Here is a 26,575-nt window from a genome sequence, read left to right on the forward strand (position 1 = left end):
TAGAAGGCAGCAGCCCTAGATGACTTCAAAGAACAAGCAACTTCAGGGAAAAGAAAGAAAACACTCCCTATCCCCTATTATGAGCTGAATATTACCTTAAGTCCAAGGTAGATAAGGACAATACAGAAAGGAAAAAGAACAGATTAATCTCATGAGGACAGATTCGAACATGATGGTTAATATTGAGTGTCAACTTTGATTGTATTGAAGGACACGAAGTATTAATCCTGGGTGTGTCTGTATGGGTGTTGCCAAAAGAGATTAACATTTGAGTCAGTGGGCTGGGGAAGGCAGACCCACCCTTAATGTGGTGGGCACAATTTAATCAGTTTCCAGTGAATATAAAGCAGGCAGAAAAACATGAAAAGGAGAGACGGGCCTAGCCTCCCAGCCTACATCTCTCTCCCATGCTGGATGCTTCCTGCCCTCGAACATCGGACTCCAAGTTCTTCAGGTTTGGGACTCATACTGGCTCTCCTTGCTAATCAGCTTGCAGACAGCTTATTGGGGGACCTTGTGATCGTGTAAGTTAGTACTTAATAAACTCCCCTATTAGTTCTATCCCTCTAACAGAACCCTGACTAATACACATACCAAGTAAAATATTACACAACAAAATCCAAAATATGCAGGAAAAGTTGTACAGAAAAGGCAGAGATGACAGGAAGAGTGGAGGTGTCTTGAGGCCAGAGCTCTCAATGAGGCTGAAAAGCAGGTTTATGCAGAAGAACTTTTAAAAAGTAAATGAACTGGAAGAAACATGAAGAAAAATTCATTTTGTCCAGTAATGGCTTTAGTAAGTTTAATAGCCTGAGGAGTTATTACAAGTAAGAGTGGGCTACTCAACTGGATCAAAGGGAAGGGGCTGTTAAGAGTTAAACTAGGTTAATTTTATCTTGAGAATTTGGGACTTGTGACTGAGTCAAGTGGGGGTGGGTGCTTGAGCTAATCTGGGGCTACAGCAGGTGATTTGAAAAAATAAAATGCAAAAAGAGCCCAGAGAGGAAGGAGGAAGGGATAAACAGGTGGAGGAAGACAGACAGACAGGTGGAGGTGAGGAGTGGCCTGATAGTTTCCTAGTTCCTTGTCCTAGGTGGGTTCACTGGTGAATCCTACCAAACATTTAAGAAAGGAATAACATCCATTCTCTGCAGTATCTTCATGAAAACAGAAGCAGAGAAAACACTTCCTAACCCATTCTATGAGACTGGCATTACCCTGATACCAAAATGAGATAAAGATACTACAAGAAAGGAAAACCACAGAACAATAATTGCCATAAACACAGATGTAAAATCAATAAAATGTTAGCAAATCAAATCCAACAATGTATCAAAAGAATTATATGCCATGACCAAGTGGGACTTATTCCAGGTATGGAAGACTAGTTCAACATTCAAAAATCAATTAATGTAATCTGTCATATCAATAGGCTAAAGAAAAAAAAAATCACATGATCTTATCAATAGTTGAAGAAAATCAATTTGACAAAATTGTAACTGATTTATGATTAAAAACCCTCAGCAAACTAGAAACAGAAGGGAACTTTCTCAACCTAATAAACAATATATACCAAAAAGCCTTCCGCTAACATCATACTTAATGGTGAGAAGCTAGATATTCCCCCATTAAGATCTTAATAAGGCAAGGATGTCCCCTCTCACCATTCCTATTCAAGATTATACTGGAAGTCCTAGCTAATACAATAAGACAAGAAAAGGAAATAAAAGATACACAGATTAGGAAGGAAGAAATAAAACTCTCTGTGTACAGGTGATGTGTATAATCATGTAGAATCATGTAGAATCATGTAGAAGATCCCAAAGAATCAATGAAAAACAAAGCCCTCTAGGAACTAACAAGTGATTATAGCAAGGTTGTAAGACACAAAGTTAATATATATATAAAATTAATTGCTTTCCTATATACTAGCAAGGAACAACTGGAATTTGAAATTCAAAACAATCATGTTTACATTAGCATCAAAAATTGAAATATAAATCTAACAAAACATATACAGGATATATATATGTAGAAAACAAAGTCTGATTAAAAAAATCAGGCATATTTCAGTAAATGGGAGGATATTCCATGTTCACGGATTAGAAGACTCAATACAGCTGTCAGTTTTTCCCAGCTGGGTTTGTAGATTCAGGGCAATCCCAATCAATATCCTAGAGAGTGATTTTGTAGACATTGACAAACTGATTCTGAGGTTTATATGGAAAGAGAAAGGATCTAGAATAGCCAACATAATAGTGAAGAAGAAGAAGTTAGAAGAGTGACACTACTCAGCTTCAAAACTTACTATAAAGTTACAGAAATCAAGACTGCATGGTATTGGGGAAAGAACAGACATATAGATCAATGCAGTGGAATAGAAAGGCCAGAAATAGATTCACACAAATACAGTCAACTCATCTTTGACAAAGGAGCAAAGGTAATTTAATGAAGAAATGATAACCTTTTCAACAAATGGTACTTTAACAATTGGATGTCCACATGCAAGAAAGATAAATCTAGATACAGATCTAACTTATGTCTTTCAAAATGGATCACAGACTTAACCATAAAACATAAAACTTCTAGAAAATAGCATGGGAGGAAATCTAGGTGACCTTGAATGTGGCAATGAATTTTTAGATACACCATCAAAAGTGGGATCCATGGCAAAAAATTAGTCAGTTGGACTTTATTAAAATTGAAAACATTTGCTCTGAGAAGGGCATAATTAAGAGAATGAAGAGTCAAACCACAGACTAAGAGAAAATATTTTCAAAATACATATCTGCTAAACAATTTGCATCCAAAATATATAAAGAACTCTTAAACTCGGCCATAAGAAAATAACCAACTACCAGCCTAGGCAACAAAATGAAACCCCGTCTCAACTAAAAATAAGCCAGGAACAGTGGCATGAACCTGTAGTCCCAGCTACTTAAGAGACTGAGGTGGGAGGATCCCCTGAGCCCAGGAATTAGAGGCTGCAGTGAGCCGTGACTGTGTCATGGCACTCCAGCCTGGGTGACAGAGTGAGACCTTGTCTCTTAAAAAAAAAGGGGGCCGGGCATGGTGGCTCACACCTGTAATCCCAGCACTTTGGAGGCTGAGGAGGGCGAATCACCTGAGGTCAGGAGTTCGAGACCAGCCTGGCTAACATGGTGAAGCCCTGTTTCTACTAAAAATACAAAAAATTAGCTGGGTGTGGTGGCAGGCACCTGTAATCCCAGCTACTTGGGAGGCTGAGGCAGAAGAATCGTTTGAACCCTGGGGGCAGAGGTTGCAGTGAGCTGAGATCTCGCCATTGCACTCCAGCTTGGGCAACAAGAGCGAAACTCTGTCTCAAAACATAAAAAATAAAATAAAAAATAAACCAACCTAATTAAAAAATGGGCACAAGATCTGAGCAGACACATCATAACACAAAATACACAGATGGCAAATAAGCATATGAAAAGAAGCTCATCATTATTTGTCATCAGGAAATTTCAAATTAAAGCAACGGCAATATACCACTACAAATCTATTAGAATAGCTAAACCTCAAAAAAAAAAAAACCTGATATACACCAAATTTTGGCAAGGATGTATAGCAACAGGAACAGCCATTCATCAATGGTGGGAATGCAAAATGGCACAGCTACTTTGGAAGACAGTTTTTTACAACACTTAACATAATCCTACCATATGATCCAGCAATTGCACTTAGATATTTACCCAACTAATTTGAAAACATATTCACACAAAAACCTGTGCATTAATGTTTATAGCAGCTTTGTTCATAATTGTCCCAAACTGGAAGCAACCAAGATGTCCTTCAATAGGTGAATGAATAAACCAACTGTGGTACATCCACACAATGGGAGTTTTATTTGCCAATAAAAAAAAATGAGCCATCAAGCCAAGAAAATGCACGAAAGAATCTTAAATGCATATTGCTAAGTTAAAAAAAAAGGTTAAAAAAAAAAGAAATAAGCCAGTTTGATAAAACTACATAGTATATACTTCCCATTATATGACCTTTGGAAAAGGCACAACTATAAATATAGAACAATAATCAGTGGCTGCCAGCAATTCCAAGTTTGGTGGGAGGGACGAAAAGAGGAAGTGCAGGGGCATTTTTAGGGCATAAAATTATTCTAAGTGATACTGTCATGGTAAATGTATGACATTATGCACTTGTCAAAATCTATAGCATTTTATAGCTGAAATGCTGAATCTTAATGTATGCAAATTTTTTTAAATGCAGAAGTTAGGAGATCCCAGGAAGGAGTGAAGACTGTGATAAGAGAATGGAATTCTATTACAAATGTATGAAATAATCTCGCTGAAGGGCATAGAGGGGGAAAGACACTGACCTAAGTCATTTTGGAAATGGGTGGAGTCTGCAAGACTAGAGGCAAAAGGAACTGCACATAGCGCTGTGCTCCAGGGTTAACAACTCCAACGCCGCTATATACACTGCAGTCGAATAGTGAAGTAAACGGATGGCTGAGGGTGGGAGCCAGGTCTCTCACTGTTGGGTTGGGAATTTACAGATGAGCAAGGGGAGGAGGCTAGAATGATCCATGGGGAGATGGATTAGAGACATCAGTGTGTTCACTTGAATATAGGTATAGACAGAAATATAGAAATGTGGATACACACATGTATTTCTCTGCTCTGTCAGCTGAGAGGACCTAAAAGGACAGCCCAACAATGAGCATACCTTCCCCAGAGCTTGATTTCTAACACCATTCTCCAATAAACCATGGCTGAGGCAGGAAATACAGATGCTCCTCAACTTACAATGGGGTTATGTCCTGATAAACCCATAATAAGTCAAAAACACATGGCTGACTGACAGCCGCGGCTTACTGCTGGTGCCCAGCATGGCAGCATACGTACAGTTTCCACTGAATTTGTATCACTTTCACACTATCATAAAGTCAAAAGACTGTAAGTTGAACCACTGTAAGTTGGGACCATCTGTGTGTGAGATAATCCTGGAGAATCTTGTAGTGCCAGAAAGAAGGTGCTCAAAACACACACACACACACACACACACACACACACACACACACAAAAACACACAATGTTGATGGGGGTATGGCAAAGTAACACAGGAGCCAACTGAAAGAGATCCGAATGGCCAAAGCTGGGACAATTTGAGCAACAAAAGAAATAAGGTAGTACTGGATTATAACCCTAGGTAAAAAATAAATATTCATGCATTCACACTGATATAGACACATAGACAGACAGGCAGGCAGGCAGACACAGAAAGACAGACAGACAGATGATGGATGGATGGATGGATGGATGGATGGATGGATGGATGGATGGTTGGATAGATGGATGGACAGATGGATAGATAGATGACAGAAGGTGGATGGATGGATTGATAGATGGATGAATAGACAAGAGATTAGCTGGACAGATAGACACAGACAGATGATGGATGGATGGATGGATGGATGGATGGATGGATGGATGGATGGACGGACGGACGGACAGACGACAAACAGATGACAGATGACTGATGGATGGACAGATAGATGATGGATGGATGGATGGATGGACGAATGGATGGATAGACAGATGACAGATGGATGGATGCACAGAACGATGGAAAGACAGAGATGGTGATACAGATATATGACTGAATACATTAATAAATGAGTGAGAAGGGACAAACCTTTGGTATGGAAGAATTCCAAATAACTTACATAGATACTCTGCCCTCAAGGACGGGGAGCCTAACACTGCGCCCCTTGGATATGGAACACACACGGTGATTTCCTCCCAAAGAGCACAGTATGAAAAGCAGGAGCAGAGGCAGTAATTTGACAGTGGAGAAACCTGACAAATACTGCCTCAGTTGGTGGATCGAGGTCAGCATTGTTAGTCATAAGCCATGCTGGCAGTAGGTGCGTGCCCTTGACATGATGTGATGAAAACCGCACTTCACCTCAGTGATCTTCCTCCTAAAAATTCATAACCCAAGTCTCATGAGAAAAACATCAGACAAATTTCAATAATAGGGCATTCCACAAAATCCCTCGAGTACCCCTCAAAGCTATCAAGGTCATCAAAAATAAGGAAAGTCTGAGAACTGCCACGCCAAGAGGAGCCTAAAGAGAATTGACAACTAAATGTAATGGGATCCTAGAACAGAAAAAGGACATTAGGTAAAACCTAAGGAAATCTAAATAAACTGTGGACTTCAGTTAACAATCACAAATCAATATCGGCTCACGAATTGTAACACATGTACCACACCAACGTAAGATGCTAATAGGACAAATCTAGGGTATATGGGAACTCTCTATAATACAGTCTCAATTTTTATATAAGTCAAAAACTTCTGTAAAACATAAAGTCTATTGAAAAAATAATAATAATTGGCCAGGTGCAGTGCTCATGCCTGTGATCCCAGCAATTTGAGAGGCCAAGGTGGGTGGATCACTTGAGGTCAGGAGTTCAAGACCAGACTAGCCAACATGGTGAAACCCTGTCTCTATTAAAAATACAAAAGTAGCCGGGCATGGTGGCGTGCGCTTGTAATCCCAGCTACTCAGGAGACTGAGGCAGGAGAATTGCTTGAACCCAGGAGATGGAGGTTGCAGCGAGCTGAGATCACACCACTGCACTCCAATCTGGGTGACAGAGTGAGACTCTTCTCAAAAAATAAAAAAATTTAAAAAAATTTTACAGGAAGAATGAAGTTTTGAAACACTGCTATGTGGATTCCGCAAGCCATATATATCACTTATCACTCAGCTTCCACTGGCTGTGACCCGCTGTACTAGGATGCTGCCAATATGTGGAGGGAATTTCAATGTTTCTGCACTAAAATTATTAAAGCTTGTTGGATTCTCATGGTCTAATTAATTTCTAGACTGATAGGACCAAGGTTACATTTAAGCTGCTAGGCTGAAAGCCCGGAAACAGCTGACTGTACCACCTTGTCCCAGCCACCCCCTCCAAAGCACAGAGGCCCACCCTCCCCTGTAGGCAACTGTGGTCATCTCCTTGTCCCTCTAGCTTAACCCTGAAACTAAAACATGCAGGCTCATTTACCTGAATGTGAGTGGGATTTGTCTTTCCGCTGCTCAAAGCCAAGGTCATTGAGCTTTCTGCACCCTTCTATTACGTTGGTGCAAAAGTAATTGTGGTCTTTGCCACTGAAAGTCATACTTACTGTCCTAGCCACTAAGTAGCCTGCCTCTTATCAAATGCAGAAGCTCCACTCTCTAGACTCTGACATTATATCTACATGACAAAACTCAGAAGGATATTTAAATAAATCATCCATTTTCAAAAATATTTCACTACAATTAAGAAATGATTTGCATGTGGCATAGAATATGACAATGACAATATCACTGCACTGCAAACGACCAGAAAGTATTCCAGGTATGAATAGGGTGATACAGATCATAAGACACTCTCCTGAGGCTTTATCATGTTGTGAAAATCTTACAAATTTAATGCGGGATCTTTAAAGGTCATGTAAATGTAAATATTCAACTGATGTCTGGAATCCCTCTGTAATGTTGTGAGGTTTTTTTTTTGTTTGTTTGTTTCTTTTCTTTTTTTTTTTTTTTTTTTTGAGACAGCGTCTCACTCTGTTGCCCCGGCTAGAGTGCAGTGGCGCAATCTCGGCTCACTGCAACCTCCGCCTCCCGGGTTGAAGCAATTCTCCTGCCTCAGCCTCCTGAATAGCTGGGACTACAGGCACGTGCCACCATGCCTGGCTAATTTTTGTATTTATAGTAGAGATGGGGTTTCACCATATTGGCCAGGCGGGTCTCGAACTTCTGCCCTCATGATCCGCCCACCTCAGCCTCCCAAAGTGCTGGGATTACAGGCGTGAGCCACCACGCCCGGTGGCTGTGGGTTTTTTTTAAAGAATCACTTTACATTTTGGATTATATGGTATCATGAATCAGATGGTATGTTTTGTTATTTTATTTTATTTAGACAAGGTCTGGCTCTGTTCCCCAGGCTGGGGTGCGGTGGCACAATCTCTGCTCACTGCAACCTCTGCCTCCCAAGCTCAAGCGATCCTCTTGCCTCAGCGTCCCAAGTAGTTGGGACTATATGGGCACACGCCACCACGTCTGGCTAATTTTTGTAGAGATGGGGTTTCATTACGTTGCCCAAGCTAGTCTCAAACTCCTGGCCTCAAGTGATCCTCCCACCTCCACCTCCCAAAGTGCTGGGGGGAGGCTGAGGCAGGAGAATCATTTGAACCTGGGAGGCAGAGGTTGCAGTGAGCCAAGATTGTGCCATTGTACTCCAGCCTGGGAGACAGAACAAGACTCCATCTCCAAAAACAAAAAAAAAGGCAAACAAAATTTGTGAAGTGGATAAAGAAATGTCACAACTGGGGAATTTTCAATGTTCTACTTTGTAACAGTATTCTTATTTCTGCTAGCCAATTTTACTATAATCAAAAAAGTACAGTACAGTAGATAGGGATGACTTTCACCAAGCATGGATGGCATCAGCTTCCTGCTGCAGAAAAAGGAAGGTATGGTGAATGAGAAAAGGTCACTGGATTTAACAATTAGCAGGTCACTGATGACATATAAAATAGCAAACTCAGCCCAGTAAATATTTACTGAATAAATGGAGTGAATGAATGATAAGGAAGAAGGTCGGCAGGTACCAAAACTAGCAAAGAAGATGGAACAAAGTTTCTGATTCCAGAAGGGAAGACAACGAGAAAGGAAAGCAGATGAAGGAAAGGAGGCTATTGATCCACTAAGCACAATGAGAATCTGATATGTACCAGGTACTAGAAAGTACTGGGAGTAACAGTCCTGGTGTTGTAGTAACTCACAGCTTCCTAGAGGAGGCATCCTTGTTATATGTGCATATAGATCTGACAGAAGTAGTCTCAAAGGAAGAGAAGTTTGTTTTACAATCTTAAAGAGTGGAACTACACAAGGTGAATTGGGGTGGGTAGGGAAAGGAGGGCGTTTCTGGCCGAAGAAATACCTTGAGCAAATAAATGCACAGAAGAAAGAAGGAATATGGCAGTACCGTTTAAAAGCCCAGGGAGGGAGCATGAAATGAAGTGAAAAAGGACCCAATTGTGAAGGCCATTACAAATCCAATAAAATGATTAGGTGTTTCTCTTGCATGTTATGTGATATGTCACATGTTCCAAAATGTAGAGAAACAATAAGCTTGGAATTAGCGGCATAAACAAGGAAGATGTTGAATAGTTGATATCTGCTCTTGGTTATGTATGGATTGTATGATCATTTTAGTGGATTCTTCTAGTCTTTAGGGTTTGTTTTGCTCCTTTTCTGCTTCTTTCCTTTGTCTTTTAGTTACATCTCTGCTTCATTTTATTTATTTATTTATTTATTTATTTATTTTATTTATTTTTGAGACAGAGTCTCACTTTGTCGCCTAGTGGCACGATCTTGGCTCACTGCAACCTCCGCCTCCCAGGTTCAAGCAATTCTTCTGCCTCCGCCTCCCAAGTAGTTGTGATTACAGGCGCCAGGCACCACACTCAGCTAAGTTTTGTATTTTTAGTAAAGATGGGGTTTCACCATGTTGGCCAGGCTGGTCTCGAACTCCTGACCTTAGGTGATCCACCTGCCTTGGCCTCCCAAAGTGCTGAGATTACAGGTGTGAGCCACCGTGCCTGGCCACATCTCTGCTTTTCAACACTAGTACCCTTAGAGTAAATTGCTAGCCATTTATGAAATGGGATCTGATGAGATCTGATTAGGATTAGGAAAAGATGTTTTCATGTAAGTGTCAGGAAATTCTTTCCAGTAACACTGCAACAGCAGCCATACAACCTTGACTGGATGACACCTTTCAATTAAATAAAGAAAATGAGTTCACCTGGAAATAATCTACCAATATCAAATAGTCCCATCTGGATTGGCATTACTGTTCACTAGGAGATGTGAACCCCAACTCTACAGTGGTATAATGTCTGGTTCTGGACAAGATGGAGTAGACGTACCTCTCCCTATTCTGCCTGCTAAGTATAGCTAAAAATAGAGGATATTACATATAAGGCAAGCAAAAAGATTCTCAAAGGTAAAGATAAGAAAGCACACTGGCTAGGGGCCTTGGGATCTGAGGAACAACATGGTGGTGAGTTTCTTGAGTTTTATTTTTGGCTCAGATATCCTGGACTCAGCTGCAAGCCAGAAACACCAATGGCTGCAAACAATTATTGGATTAAGAAAAAAAAAGAGTCCCAAGTAAAGGCTGTTCTCTTAGGACAGCAGAAACAGGGCAGCCTAGCAAGACAGAAAACTTTTAGACAATAACCAGCCTAGGCCATGAGAAAAACGGGCCTCATTCCCATCCGGTCAGCAAATACTGAGTGGGGAACCTAGATTCCCACCTTCACCTGGTTATAACGAGGCACCCCTCTTGACTCCTACTACCAGGGAGGTATCAGAGAAGGTGAGTGGGGAATCCTGCCCTCCTCCTCCCCTCCAGCTGTAATGTCATACAGACTACACAGAAAGCCTGGACTTTCACTGCACCTAGCAGTAACAAGGCACCTCTCCCCCATACACTCTAGTGGTGTCAGAAGAAGCTTAGTGGAGAACCAGGACTTCTGCCACCACCCAGCAGCAATAAGGCCCCCCCCACCGCCTCCATCCTATAATGTCAGTGGAGTCTAAGGGGGGAACAGTCACAAGATGGCTCTCCCTTCTTCATCAGAATGGTATAACAGGAGGCTGACGGGAGCCAGAATTTCTGCCCCTACTTGGCAGTAACAAGGCACCCTTCCTACAATAGGTCAATAGAAGCTGAGAGGGGAACTGGACTTTTACCTCTCCCTGGAAGTAAGGAGGTAACACCCTCTCATGCCATCCCCACAGTGCAGTGTCAAAGGAGGCCGGCTAAGACAGAAGATTTATTAATAAATAAGATCCAGAGTCTCCTAACATAACACCTAAAATGTCTGGGAAACAACTGAAAATCACTTATCACCCCTAGAAACAGGAAAATCTCAACTTGAATTAGAAAAGACAATCAAAAGATGCCAACGTGGTATGTGTGTTGGAATTATCTGATTAAGATTTTAAAGTAGCCATCACAAATGTGCTTCAATGGGCTATTAAAAATGGACACAATAAATAGAAAGTTGGCTGGGTGTGGTGGCTCATGCCTGTAATCCTAAGGAGGTGGAGATGGGTGGATCACTGGAAGCCAAGAGTTCAAGACCAGCCTGGCCAACATGGTGAAACCCCATCTCTAATAAAAATGAAAAAATTAGCTGGGTGTGGTGGTACACACCTGTAATCCCAGCTACTCAGGAGGCTGAGGCAGGAGAATCACTTGAACTCAGAGATGGAGGTTGCAGTGAGCCGAGATTGTGCCACTGGATTCCAGCCTGGATGACAGAGTGAGATTCTGTCTCTCAAAAAAAAAAAAAAAAGAAAAGAAGAAGAAAGAAGAAAGAGGAAGAAGAAGAGGAAGAGGAAGAGGAAGAACAAGAACAAGAACAAGAAGAAAGAGAAGAAGGAAGAGAGGGAGAGAGGGAGGAAGGAAGGAAGGAAGGAGAAATAGTTAAATAGAAATAGGAAAATAATCAAATGGAAATTTTAGAACTGAAAAATACAATAACTAAAATAATAAATGGTTCAACAGAATGGAAGAGTAAAAAGACAGAATGAATCAATCTAAAGTTAGGACAAGAGTCTAAAAAACAGAGAGACTAAAAGAGAAACAAACAAAGCCTCAGATACCTGTGGGACCATAATAAAAAAAAAATCTAACATTTGTGTCATCAGAGATCTAAAAAGAGAAGAGAAATAAGATGAGGCTGAAAAAAGTATCTGGAGAACAACTAGAAATTTCCCCAATTTGTAAAGGGCATATACCTGCAGATTCAGGAAGCTGAGCATGCCTCCAAAACAACAGACCCAAAGAAATCCAGGCCAAGGCAACCTGTAATCAAACTTCTGAAAACTCAAGACCTGAATATTTTTAAAAATCTTGAAAGCAGGGAGAGAGAAATGTCTTACCTAAAGGAGAAAAACAATCAAATGACAAAGGATTTTTCAGCAGATACCAGAGAAGTCAGAAAGAAAGAAAAGAGCTGTCAATCCAGAATACTTTACCTACCAAAAATATCCTTCAGGAATGGAGAGGAAACCAAGACAGTGGCAGATGAAGGAAAACTAAGAGGACTGGTTGCTATCACACTGGCTCTAAGAGAATTGCTAAAGGAAGTTCTTCAAACAGATGGGGAAGATTCCAAAGGAAACTTGGACCATCTGGAAGAAAGAAAGAACAACAGAAGGAGTAAGAATATGAGTAAATACAATAAACTCTTCTTCTCTTGAGTTTTCTTTGATAGTTACCTTTGATAGTTGAAGCAAAAATTGTAATATGATGCCATGTGATTTTCACTGTGGGTGCAGGAAACACCTAAGACATTCTAAGTAAGGGAGGGAAAAGAGATTTAAGAGAGGTAAAGTTTCCACATTTCACTCAAACTGCTAACATGCTGACACCAGTAGACTGTGATATATTATATATGCATAATGTAATATGTAAATCAACCACTAAAAAGTCTATACGAAGAGACGCACTCAACAACAGTGCAGAGAAATATAAATGGAATTCTAAAATAGATTGGCAGAGTAGACTAAAAAAGTATGACAACTGTATGTTGCCTATAAGAAACTCACTTCGAATACAATGATACACGCAGGTTGAAGAGCAAAGGACAGAAAAACATATACCATGCAAACACTGATCAAAAGAAAGCCGAAGTGGCTCTATTATTGTCAGATAGAGTAAACTTCTGTTTATATATCCTTCTTGCAATGAGAAAATTACAGAGATAGAGGAGATTAGCGGTCGCCAGAGGCTAGGGATAGTTGGTATCGGACTACAAAGGAATAGCATGAGAAAGATCTTTGTGGTAATAGAACAGTTTTCTATCTGGGTCGTGGTGATGGCTACATACATCTACACACAAAACGGCACAGAACTAAACACACACATGTGAATGCATTTAAAATTGGTGAAATCTGAATAAGGTCTATGGGTTGTACCAACGTCTATTTCCTGATTTTGATAACGTACTATGATCACATAAGACGTTATCACTGGGGGAAACTACATGAAGGGTACCTGAGACCTTTCTGTACCATTTTGCAGCTTCCTGTGAATCTATAATTGTTTTAAAGTAAAGACTTGGTATTCAGTTTTCTTTTGTGGCTGTCTTGGTATAACAATAGGAAAGCAGTCCTTCATTCAACATGACTGCAGCAGCTTGCACTCTCTTTCAGAAGTCCCGGGATTATTAGTAGAAATTGATGCTGGGCACGGTGGCTCATGTCTGTAATCCCAGCACTTTGGGAGGCCGAGGTGGGAGGGCTGCTTGAGCCCAGGAGTTTGAACGCAGCCTGGCCAACACAGTGGGACCCCATCTCAATAACAAATTTAAAAAATAGCTGGGCATGGTGGCTCATGCCTATAGTCCCAGCTACTCAAGAGGCTTAAGCAGGAGGACTGCTTGAGCCTGGGAGGTTGAGGTTGCAATGAGCCATGTTCACGCCACTGCACTCCAGCCTGGGTGACAGAGTGAGATGAGACCCTGTCTCCAAAATAAAAAAAAAAATAAATTGAGCGATCTCCTGAGAAAGCTGAGAATGATAAACAGGTATTTGATGATTTGGACCTCTCTGGTTTCAGGTCACCTGACCCAGCTCAGGAGCTTGAAGAAAGGGCCAATGGACCAGGCCTGAGAAGTGACTACTTCCTAAGAAATGGTACCATATTTTCATTTCTTTCACTAGACACTAGTATAAGAATAGAGAGGCCATGACTGGAAAATGACAAGATCTGCATACTCTGAGATCAACAACGAAAAGGAAAAGAAGCGCCAGAAAACACATAACTGGAAGGAATCTAAATGAGCCTTGTTTTACTTTTTGGATGGGTTTCTGTATTATTTCCTCATGGCCATGGTTCCCAAGCAGTGGGAACAGAGTACTCACTGGGACACTGCAGGGTATCTTGAATTTTAAAGAGGAACGCAGTGACACTGGACATCTGTTGGGCATTTCACCAACTACTAGCTTGAGATAGTTCCCAGTTTCAATGTAAGGCTGTGTCACACTTCTGTCAATGATGTCATAACAAATAGAACTGCTAGGTATCTCTTTTGACCTACACATCTTGTGAAAAAGCTATTGAGGCACTAGAGCACTATGAATGTGCAAGTTGGAAACCTCCACGTTAGGGTATATCTGGTGTTTAAGTAATTAATTTCAAGCATTTTGGATGCTTGACCATCTGTCTCACTCTGGGCATTCTAAGGACAACTTATAATCTGGACTCCATAATTTGATATCTATATCTTTGCTGGAATTTCTTCCTGACATCACTGAGTCAACCCATTCACTCTCTACCTACATGAAAAATAAATATGCAAGTAACATCATCTCCATGGACGACACCATCACAATCACCTATTTCCCAGCTTAGAGGCCAGGGAGTCATGCCTGAACCTGCACACTCGTTAATGGTCCTCATTTAATACTTTGCCAGGTCTACCACTCACCACTCTCATTCATCACAGCTTTTGTCTCAGACCCCCATTTCACCCTCAGATTGCTAGACCTGAGGGTGAAACAGTTGCTGGACCTGAGGGTTATAACAGGTTTGTTGTTGTTGTTGTTGTTGTTGTTTTAGAAATGGAGGAGGGTCTCACTCTGTCGACCAGGCTGAGCTAGAATTCCTGGACTCAAGTGAGTCTCCTGCCTCAGCCTCCCGAGTAGCCAAGACTACAGGCACACAACACCACAGCTGGCTATCGCAACAGTGTTTTAACTGGTTTCTCTGTCTTGCAGCTTTTCAATCCATCCCCTGTAATGCTGCCAGACAATTTTTTCTGAAACACAAATCTTCACTGTGGCACTCCCCTACCTAAAGCTCTTCAGTGCCTCCCCATGCCCTTTAGGGAAATAGGGAAAATGACATTTAGGATGCCATTCAATGCTATCTGTGATCTTAACCCTGCCTAATAATCTCCTTTCCCTGCAACCCTTCTCTTGACCTTCAGCCATCCCAAACTACTTGTGGTTCTCAATGTGCCATGTCTCCGTGCTTCTCCTTGGACCTCTGCTTGTACTGTTTCTGCTTAAATGTTTTTCCTACTTCAGCCATCATTTAAGATCCAGTTAAATGGCACCTCCTCTGTGAAGCCTCTCCTGATGGGACCAAGTAGTCCTCAGAATGCACCCATTGAGCTCCATTCCATTCTTCCATCATAGCTCTGATTACACTTCTCAGCACTTTTTTTGTTGAGATATTTGTCTTTTTCTGTTAGCCCATTCTTGAAGGCAGGAACTGATATGGTTTGACTGTGTCCCCACCCAAATCTCACCTTGAATGGCAGTTCCCATAATTCCCACGTATTGTGGGAAGGACCTGGTGGGAGATAACCGAATCATGGGGTGGTTTCCCCCATACTGTTCTTGTGGTAGTGAATAAGGCTCATGAGATCCGATGGTTTTATAAGGAGTTTCCTCTTTCGCTTGGCCCTCTTTTCTCTCGTCTGCCACCATGTAAGACGTGCCTTCTACCATTATTGTGAGGCCTCCCCAGCCATGTGGAACTGTGAGTCCATTAAACCTCTTTTCCTTTATAAATTACCCAGTCTCGGGTATGTCTTTATCAGCAGCGTGAAAACGGACAAATACAGGGACCATTGTTTACTCATCTTTGTATTCTCAGAGTACCCAGCCCTCTGTATTCTCAGAATACCCATGTGCCTGACACACATGGGTATTCAACAAACATTATAGAGAATAATGAGGGTCTATCTCAGATTCTCTCCTCTGTCCTGGCGCACACTTGGTGCCATGTCTGGTTTTGCACTGATCACACTGATTTTCAGTTGTTTTCCCCACTAAACCGCGAGCTCCTTGTGGGTGGGGGAAGACCAATAAAAGCAGCAGTAACAACTATTTATTAACTGCCTACTTCACTTCAGGTTCCCTTCTAAGTTCTTTCTTTCTTCTTTTTCCTTCCTTCTTTCCTTCCATCCTCCCTCCCTCTCTTCTTCTCTTTCTCTCTCTCTTTCTTTCTTGATGGGTTCTCGCTCTGTCGCCCAGGCTGGAATCCTTCTAGGTACTTTAAATATGTTACTTTTAATCTTGATAATGGCCTTGAAAGCAATACTATTAGTATCAATTTTGAATAAGGATATGAGGGATTTAATTAGAGAGAACGGAGAGACAGAGAGGAACAGTGAGTCTAGAAGAGTGGTTTAAAATCGGTACAGTAATGAATAATGACCCACTGGGACAAAGAGTAGAATTCCTGAGTCCATACTGATAAATAAATATATAAATGGGAGGAAAGGGAGGGCTTTTGTTTACAATAGAATGCTGAAGGCAAATGTGGAAGGAGTGGTACACTTACAAAAATCACTATTTTACAATCAATAAAACATTTTATCAGGCAGGAACCATCAATAAGTGCTAAGTCAATGGGGAAATTTTGGTAAGAAGCGAGATACTGCATTGTCTTAAGGTACCTTTTCATAGATAGCTTATCAGGTGCAAAAGAGAGAAACAGAAGAACTGGGTCAAAGTAGTTGGCTGAACAAAAGCATCACCACTAACGAGGGAGATGTGGACACCAGGTACCAAGTGTGACACTCTGAAAAGGACACGTCGCCAACACAGTATTCCATCTGAGGACGTACAACCTCAATCTAGCCACAAGGAAAAATCAGGCAAATATAAAACAAAAACCATTTCTTTTATTTATTTATTTTTTTTTTTTTTGAGATGGTGTCACTCTGTTGCCCAGAATAAAGTGCAATGGCATAATCACGGGTCACTGCAGCCTTGACCTCCAGGGCTCAGATGATCCTTCCACCTTAGCCCCCTAAGTAGCTGGGACTACAGGTTCGTGCCATCACGCCTAGGAAATTTTTCTATTTTTAAATAGTGATGGAGTCTCACTATGTTGCTCAGAGTGGTCTTGAACTCCTGGGGTCAAGGGATCCACCTGCCTCGGTCTCCCAAAGTTCTAGGATTACAGGTGTAAGCCACTGCACCTCACCAAGAAACATTTCTACTAAAAGAAAGGGAAGGGGGGGAACTGTATTCTTTTAAAATAGCAACATCATAAAAGACAAAGGAAGACTGTGGAAATGTTCCAAATTGAAGGTGACTACAGAGACTTGAGAAGAACATATAGTATCTGCCTAGATTAGGGGTTGGGTAACTGTGGCTGGTAGGCCCAATCTGGCTACATTTAGCTCACAAACCTGTTTTAAGGACAGTCTTTGCATTTTTAAAAGGTTGTAAAATGAGTAAACAAGCAAAGAAGAATATCTGACAGAGGCTGTATGTGCCTTGCAAACCTCAAATATTTACTTTATATAAAAATTAAAATATTTACTTTATATCTTCTTTTTTTTTTTTTTTTTTTTGAGATGGAGTCTCACCCTTTCGCCCAGGCTGGAGTGCAGTCGCCCAGGCTCGACTCACTGCAACCTCCACCTCCCGGGTTCAAGAGATTCTCCTGCCTCAGCTTCCTGAGTACCTGAGATTACAGGCCCCCGCCACCACACCCAGCTAATTTTAGTATTTTTATTAGAGATGGAGTTTCACTATGTTGGCCAGGTTGGTCTCGAACTCCTGACCTCAAGTGATCTGCCCACCTCAGCCTTCCTCCCAAAGTGCTGGGATTACAGGCATGAGCCACCGCGCCGGGCCCATATTTTCTTTATAAACAAAGTTGGCTGACTCCTATAGAGTAGATCCTGAACTGGAGGGGGAAATGCTATAAAGGACATTACAAGCTGATCTGACAAAATTTGAATATGGATGGTAGATTAAAGTCATGTATCAGTTTACAATTTTGAAGTTGATAACTGTATTGTGGTTGTAAGAGAAAATATTCCTAGTCTTAAGAAATTCACACTGAAACATTTAGGGCAAAGGACCATGACCAATGCAACATTTCCTCAAATGGTTCAGAAAAGACGATGTGTGCACATGTATGCTGGGGGGCGGAGGGCGGGGGTGGGGAAGGGAGGGAGAGAGAACGAGAGAGAACGGGAGCAAAAGAGAGACAGCAAGAGAACAAGCAAATGGCAGAAAAATGGTAACAGGTGATTTTGCAAATCTGTGTCCTTTGTTCTATTTTTATCATTGCACTTTTTTGTAAACTTGAAATAATTTCCAAATTTAAAACAAAAGAAAAAGAAAGAAGCAAGGAAAGAAGGGAATACAGGCTCTGGAGTCAGATGCCAGGGCTTAAATCCCATTTCTACTCCTTACTGGCTGTTTCATCTTGGGCAAGTTACTGAACCCCTTGATGTGTCAATTTCTCTTCCATAAGACAGAGCTCAGACTGGGCATGGTGGCCCATGCCTGTAATCCCAGCACTTTGGGAGACTGAGACAGGTGTATCACTTGAGGTCAGGAGGTCGAAACCAGCCTGGCTAACAGGGTGAAACCCCGTCTCTACTAAAAACACAAAAATTAGCTGGGTGTGGTGGCTCACGCCTGTAGTCCCAGCTACTCGGGAGGCTAAGGCAGGAGAATCGCTTGAAGGGAGGAGGCAGAGGTTGCAGTGAGCCGAGGTTGCGTCACCGCACTCCAGCCTGTGCAACAGAGCAAGACTCCATCTTAAAAAAAAAAAACAAAAAAAAAAACACAGAGGTCTTGATAGTACCTACCTTGTAGGGATGCTGTGAGGATTTAAAAATACACTTGGCAGTGTCTGTCACATATTAAGCATTCACCAAATTAGGTGCTTTTATAAAAATAAAAATAACTGAAGCAGCAATAACTGAATCATGCTATGAGCCGGGTGCTGTATTAAGTGTTTCATAACAATGGCCTCGGCTAGCAATATACCCATTTTCCAGATGAAAAGCTAAAGAGACAGGGGCCAAGATTAAAGCCCTCTAATCAATCTGACTCCACGCATAATCTCTTCTCATTCATTACACTACAGAAAGATGAAAGAACTTGCACAAAGTCACCTAGTCAACAAGTGGCAGTGTAAGATTTGTGCCAAGTCTACTTTTCAATTAACCCTGTGGCTTTCCATTCTTCACGTCTGAGCACTATGCCCCTTGCTGCACACCCTGGTGTCCAGAACTCAGCAGGCATTCAATAAACACTTGAAGAACTGAATTCGCTTGAATGAGATGGTTTGCTATCTATTTCCTCTATCCTCATGGGAAAAGAGAAGAAATCTTACAGACTGAAGTAAAGGATTAGACTAAAATTAAATTGTCCTGTTTTAAATGTTCCTTTGAATACTGCCAATGGTTTTGAAAGATGCCTTGTAGTATAAAAAAGATCAATGGACTAGAGGGAGAGAAGGCTGTGATTCCAGTTTGACACAGCCATTTAAGCCAGTTTCTTCACCGTTCAGACCTCAGATTCCATACGGAAAAAGTGAGAGGGTTAAATCACATATCTAAAACACCTCAGAAGAGATCTTCTGATCCTAGGCTTGACTTGATTTCTAGAAATAATCTTCTAAATACAATGTACAGAATGCAATCACAGGTAACAAGGCACTGGAGAAGACAAGGCAACATGAATGAGAACCTGCAGAAATGACAGACAACAGACACACGCCCACAGGAACTTTAGTCATTGGAATTATCAGATACAAACCATAAAACAACTCACTTCCAGTACTCAAGAAGATAAAACCCAAGCTTGAAAACTTTGGCAGGGAAATAGAAATTATACAAAATAGCATTTTTGAAATAAACCAAGCAGAAATTATACAATTAAAAAAACATAAAACACAAAATTAAGAAATTAATGGTTGAATTTAATAGCACAGGAGACACAGCTGAAGCAAGACTTAGTGAACTGGAAGATGAATCAATAGAAACTACCCAAAATGAAATATGGAGAGATGGAGAGACAAAAGCACAAAAAAATACAAATGAGAAGGCAAGAGATATAAAAAAATAAATATAATGACGTCTAACATATGTTTAATTGGAGTCCTAGAGGAGAACATATAATGAGAAAGAATAAGTATTTAAAGAAATAAAGACTAAGAAATTTTCCAGAACTTCTCCAGAAAATTAGCAAATTATTTTAGTGGCCCACCTCTATCAAGAACCGGATTTTTCCTTTGCTAGGAGTTATTTACTTAAGAAAGATACTAGATTCATATACTTGTTCTATCTAATAAAAGGACTAAAGGGGGAAAATGGAAATAGTGTTATAAACTAAAATCCCAAACAAAATTCTCCAGATGCCAAGATTCAAGCAATCTAAAATTTGATAGATACCTCAATATTGCTTCTGACAGCTAGAAACTCATATGGGGACTATTTACTAATTTTAGCTTTTCCCTGTCATTCCAGGAAAGGACTAGAGGTTATTACAAGGGCATTTTGCTTTTGTTTTGTTAGCATGCACCTTCTAAAAATTGCAAACCAGAAAGTACTTCAAGTTGTCCAGAGGAGGGCTAAACAAGAAGAAATTTCACATGGAAAAGAGTTTATGAGCCCAGCAGACAGAATTCAGTGCTTTCTTATTTTTGTTTTGGGAAAGGTAGCAAGCAAGCAGATAATCCCTATAACAATGTAAGAGGAAAATAAAGAGAGAAGAGAAGGAAAGAACGGCAGGGTCGGGGAACAGAAGAATACATGTTTGAGTTATTCTTACCTTTCTGTGTGCTACCAGGAGGCAATTAGAGTGTTCGTGTTCACATGCAATTTCATAGTCGGGGATCAGATCCACCAACTCGCGGACAAACTGTACCACTTCCTCATGCCAGGGCACGTGGGCCATGGTAAGACTGCTTGCTGTACTTTCTCCGCAGTAGGTAACACCCTGTGGAAACAGTATAACCATCAGAGATGACTACAGACCTACCTGCATGTCATAGAAGAAGACTTTCAGAGCCAGAAAGCCTTCTTGAGGTCAACCAATGCAATCCAGTCCATATTTTACAGTGAAGGAAGTGAATATAGAGACGATAAAATCTGCCTAGGAGACCATACAAGTAGCTACTGACAAAGACAGCAGGCTGATGCTCTTGCTACTCTATGACATTGCTGGGGCTTAAGTACCTGCGCTTTCTACCGTTGTCACAATCTATGCTGTCTGGTAACAATAATGTATTTGAATCAATAGCATGTCTTTTGATTCAGATTCATCTGTGCACTATAATTGAGGAATTATGAAGGGGTTATCACCCCTTAGGACAATAATGGGGGCATAGTGGACAGTCATAAAAATTCACTGACCAAGTAATTGATTCACTGGGAAAATAAGCTGAGCTTCCATTTTCTAGTATAATTGAGATTGAAACTGGCAAACTTTTTCCTTAAAGTGACAGATAAGGATCCCTTTAAAATTATTATTATTATCATTATTTTTGAGACAGAGTCTTGCTCTGTCGCCCAGGCTGGAGTGCAGTGGCACAATCGCGGCTCACCACAACCTCCACTTCCTGGTTCAAGAGAGTCTCGTGCCTCAGCCTTCTGAGTAGCTGGGATTACAGGCGCCTGCCTCCACGCCTGGCTAATTTTTGTATTTTTAGTAGAGATGGGGTTTCGCCATGTTGACCAGGCTGGTCTTGAATTCCTGGCCTCAAGCAATCTACCTGCCCCGGCCTCCCAAAGTGCTGGGATCACAGGTGTGAGCCACTACACCTGGCCTAAAATTATTCTTTAAGGAGTTCATTTTGTAATGCACTTTGAATGTGGTTACATAAACAATCATGCCAAAAGGGAAATATATTTGTGCATGTACCTATATACCTTTACACACAACTACATAACACATGTATTTCACCAACACAGAAATTCTTAAGTACAACTGCAGAAAGTTAAATTATCTAACTCTTTTGGACTCTACCTAATAGCCAAGGCACACAAGACCCCAGAATTTCATAACTAAGTTCTTTATTTGGTAAATTACATAATGGTAAAATGATTAATTTTCTAATACTAAAAGATTTATCTTATTTCTTGAAATAAATCTTAACTCTGTGGGCTCTTCAAATACCCACAAATCAAACTCTTCTCAACAACTTGTTGAGAAAATCCCAGAAATGATTCCGCTAAGTGGGGAATAACTGGGAGGGAGTGGGGAGAAAGGCATGTGCACCCCTCATACACATTCACTCACACACACACACACAAACACACACAAATACATATAAAGACAGGACACACACGCACCACGGACAAATTGGAGAATGCAGAATGACGCTGATCTTTTTTTTTTTTTTTTTTTTTTTTTTTTTTTTTTTTGTTGCCCAGGCTGGAGTGCAGTGGCCTGATCTCGGCTCACTGCAGCCTCCGCCTCCTGGGTTGAAGCGATTCTCCTGCCTTAGCCTCCCAAGTAGCTGGGAATACAGGCATGTGCCACCATGCCCAGCTAATTTTTGTATTTTTAGTAGAGATGGAGTTTCGCCATGTTGGCCAGGCTGGTCTTGAACTCCTGACCTCAAATGATCTGCCCATCTCGGCCTCCCATGTGCTGGGATTACAGGTGTGAGCCAACACGCCTGGCCAACACTTAATTTTTAAAAACCAACAAATAAGCAGAGTGACCCTGACCCTGATGACAGAGCTGGGACTTGGATGAAGACTCACATGAGCTTTGCCAAACGCTCGACTCAAGACAGCTGTTCAAACAGATGACTGGTGCACTAAACTGTGATGGCCTTTGTGGAATATAAACCACAGCCACCCAGCTTAATTACGATAAACAAGAGAATCTTCTCAGTTTGCCCAGTGATTTAGAGAATTCATTAAACGGAGTTGGAGCTGAAACTGTGCCCCACAGAGTTAAAGAAACCAACGACTAACAGAAATCCTTGTGTTTGCAGGATGGCAGTGTAAGAAAATAAACAACTTGCTAAAACTGCTGAAACTCCCTCTGCTTGTGAGATTTAAAAAAACTGGCTGAAATTGGTTGGAACCTACATGGCCAATGGAGTCTGAGTAGAAAGAGCTTGCTGACATCACAGCCCGAATTTCCACCACATTTCATACTAACTCCCCCTAAATTTGCATATGCAAACCAAGAGCAAGCATGATCAAACAGACAACTGCACGTGTCCAAGGACTTTCCAGATCTCCCCTTTCCTTCCACCAATCACTTACTAATCTGAGAATCCATCCCCTAATAAAATCACTGCCTTAAAGCCTGCACAGGAAGACAAATTTGAGCTGGACTTAGTGTCTCTTTATTAGTCAACTTGCAATAAAAAAGCTTTCTTTTCCCCCCTCAAAAACCCTGTGTCAATTAGTATTGGCTTCCAGAGCATCAGGCAGTGAGCCCCTTTTGCTCAGTAACAGAGCTTAAGGTGAATAAAAAAGGCAAATAATGATATGGTTCAAGACATCATTACGAAAGCATGGCTGAAAAACTGCTAGCCTTACCAAGTGCATAAAAAACATGAAAATTATTTATTGATAAGCATTAGTCATAAAAGTGTACTCTACCTCAGTTTAAATACTGCTTATGTGTGGATTACACAAACAACCATGTATGCAGTAGCTACTTCAAAGGACTTTCTTTTTAATATTTAAAAAGTTAGTTCACTGAATCACAGAGTTGTTAGATAAGATCTTGTCTTCATGAGAACAGCTTTTGAAAATATTTTAATATTTTATTACTCAGCAAAAATAGCCATGAAACACTGAGGGGAGATTTAGTTTGGGAATGGAATGAGAGAATGCCTGCTGCGGTTCATTATCATGACTCCACCCATTCCTTATGACTCTATGATGCTTTATGGTATTTTCACATAAAAGTTCTCATTTTTGCCAGACAAAATCCTTTGAGGAGGCTAGGCACGGTGACTCATGCCTGTAATCCCAGCTCTTTGGGAGGCTGAGGCGGGCAGATCACTTGAGGTCAGGAATTCGAGACCAGCCTTGCCGACATGGTGAAACCCTGTCTCTATTAAAAATACAAAAATTGGCTGGGCATGGTGGTGCCCGCCTGTAATCCCAGCTACTTGGGAGGCTGAGGCAGGAGAATCGCTCGAACCCGGTAGGCGGAGATTGCAGCGAGCTGAGATAGTGCCTCTCCACTCCAGCCTGGGCAACAGAGCAAGACTCTGTCTCAAAACAAAACAAAACAAAAACCAAACAACAACAACACAACCCTCTGAGGGAAGCAGTCCTGGGTAACTTCCTGAGTCAACCGCAAAGCCAGAGGCTGCACTGTGACAGAAATGCTCTGGGCAGAAAATGTTCTTGGTGACTTAGACGGGGGGTCACCTCAGGGACCCCGAGCTCTCACTCAGAGCCCAATGGCTCTGTCTGGTTTTCTCTCTGCTGCGACTGCCCCACTTCATCCTACCCTCTAGTCTACTGATGGCTTGCCCTGACTTTATTCCTGAGCACAGAATTATCTAAAAAACTTTCCCTTCATATCACAGCTGTCTGCCACCTTCTCACCCACTCTCACCCTCACCCTCACCCTCACCCCCAACTCCATTTATCAGAAGCAGCAAGTTCTTCACCCAAAACTCTGAATAAAGAACAGTCTGAAGAAAATACATGGGTACAGCGTGGTGATGGAAAAGCCAAGTCACTCACACCAGAATCTGCAGGCTGAGGAGTAACAAGCAGACCCCAAGAATGTTCGTGAAGAACAGGATCATTTATGCATGCTTGAGTTTGCAGTGAAAAGCATAACCCACACTTTTATAACCTGGTAGCTTTTGGACCCACCCCACTGCCCTAGAAGATGGGGGCTGCTATACTGTGGCTATCTGAGCGTTCAAACCTCATGCTGAAATGTGATCCCCAGCGTTGGGGGTGGAGCCCAGTCGGAGGTGTTTGGGTCACAAGGGCAGTGTCCATCTGTCTGTCTCTCTGTCCATCCGTCTGTCTCTCTTTCTCTGCCTTCTGCCATGACTGAAAGCAGCCTGTGGCCCTCACCACAAGCAGCTGTTGGCACCATGCTTCTTGTAGAGCCTGCAGAACAATGAGCCAAACAAACCTCCTTTCTTTATAAATTACACAGCCTCAGGTATTCCTTTATAGTGATGCAAACAGACTAAGAAGGGGCCATAAAGTCTTCCTCACTGGCTGTTTGGAGAGTTTGCCTTGGGATTCATGGTCTGTGGGAAAAGCAGTATTTTGCTGGTTTGACTATTTGATATTCTAATTAAACCAACTGGGTGTCAAAAGACTCCTAATACTGTTTTTGTCCCCTATAGTTTGTTGAGAAAAGAAATAATGACGTTATGACTTTTTTTCCCCATAATATACCCCAAATACTTCATTCCTTTATCCTAAAAATGCTTCAATAACTCCTCTTTAAACCAGCCCGAGCTTCTCACCACGGCACGAGGCCTTCCTCACCTGCCTCCGTAGCTTGCGCTAACAATGGACCATCAGCCATTCAAGCCCCCGTCTTTGGCCATATGCACAGGTAACTCTAGAGCTGGACTGCCCACTCAGCATCCTGTCTGCACCTGGCTAAACCGACCCATCATTTCTTTAACCTCCATTCAGGAACCTCTACGCTATCTGACCCTGATCTTATCACATCCTGTGTAGTTATCTGTTACCAGGTAACTGGTATAAAGAAGCATCAAAACTCTGAGCCCCTTGAGGGCAGGGGCTGTGCCTTGCTCTTCTTGGCACCCCAAATCAATCTATGCTAAATGAACGAAAAATCAAGTCAGACATTCTCCGATGACATTAAACTCCACAACTCTTTTCTAATCTAATACAAAATTTCATTCACATGACTCAGGAGTTTTCTACTCTGTAACAGTTATGAACCAGCTGATAAACGCTGGTTAGGGACTGCTACGTACAAGAAAAACTGACAGTATTCCTCACCTTTGTGGGAGAGAGTGAGGCTATGCTAAGACAATCATTTTGCAGGGTGCATTCTGCAAGGATTGAGCACTACACACAGCTAGGGTGCCAACAGTAAGTAGTTTTAAATCATTTGACAACAAATAATTACTGAGCACGTCCTATTCTCAAGGTGTAATGCTAGGCAGAGAACACACAGACAGTATTTCATTTACAAATGGATTGTGTTACAAAAGTTTTCAGCAAGACAGATGGTTGTAACATGAAACCTTTTCACAAGCAAGCAAGCAAATAATGACAAGGAAGATTCTCAGGCTAGCAAATAAAGGCCTCTTTAAGCCTAATGAAGCTAAGATACATGCTAATTTACAAGGAATATAGCAGAAAAATATTTTACAAGACTGGTAAAGAAAGAAAAGACGAAATCGATATGATAAAGCAATAGCCTCTATTGATTTCGTTTAAATAAATATGCTTAATGGAAAGTGATCAAAAAACTTACTGAATCTGGGCATACATTACCCCATTGAATTCTCAAAACAAACTTATTAAAGAGATATTCTTATGCTAATTTTAACATTGACAGAATTTAGGCTCAAGGAGGATGAATAACCTGTCCTAGGCTACACTGGCACATTTTAGGTAGGTATCAAAACTGGGCACTGCCTCTCACCCCACACAAGACTCTAGTAAGTGCAGACTATGGGAGACCCCAGATCTGACACGCACACACGGACACACACAAACACACACACACACACAAACACACACATAT

At 41.4% G+C, this 26,575-nt stretch overlaps 1 protein-coding gene across 1 annotated transcript in view; it reads right to left on the minus strand.

The window, feature by feature from the left end:
* LOC129534728 (S-adenosyl-L-methionine-dependent tRNA 4-demethylwyosine synthase TYW1B) overlaps window positions 1-26,575 on the minus strand; it is a 269,648-nt gene that overhangs the window by 23,345 nt on the left and 219,728 nt on the right. Inside the window, 1 exon segment of the mRNA XM_055392702.2 lies at window positions 20,666-20,833. Coding sequence (XP_055248677.1) covers window positions 20,666-20,833 — 168 coding nt within the window.

Source organism: Gorilla gorilla, chromosome 6 (assembly GCF_029281585.2).
Source record: "Gorilla gorilla gorilla isolate KB3781 chromosome 6, NHGRI_mGorGor1-v2.1_pri, whole genome shotgun sequence".
Lineage (NCBI taxonomy): Eukaryota > Metazoa > Chordata > Mammalia > Primates > Hominidae > Gorilla > Gorilla gorilla.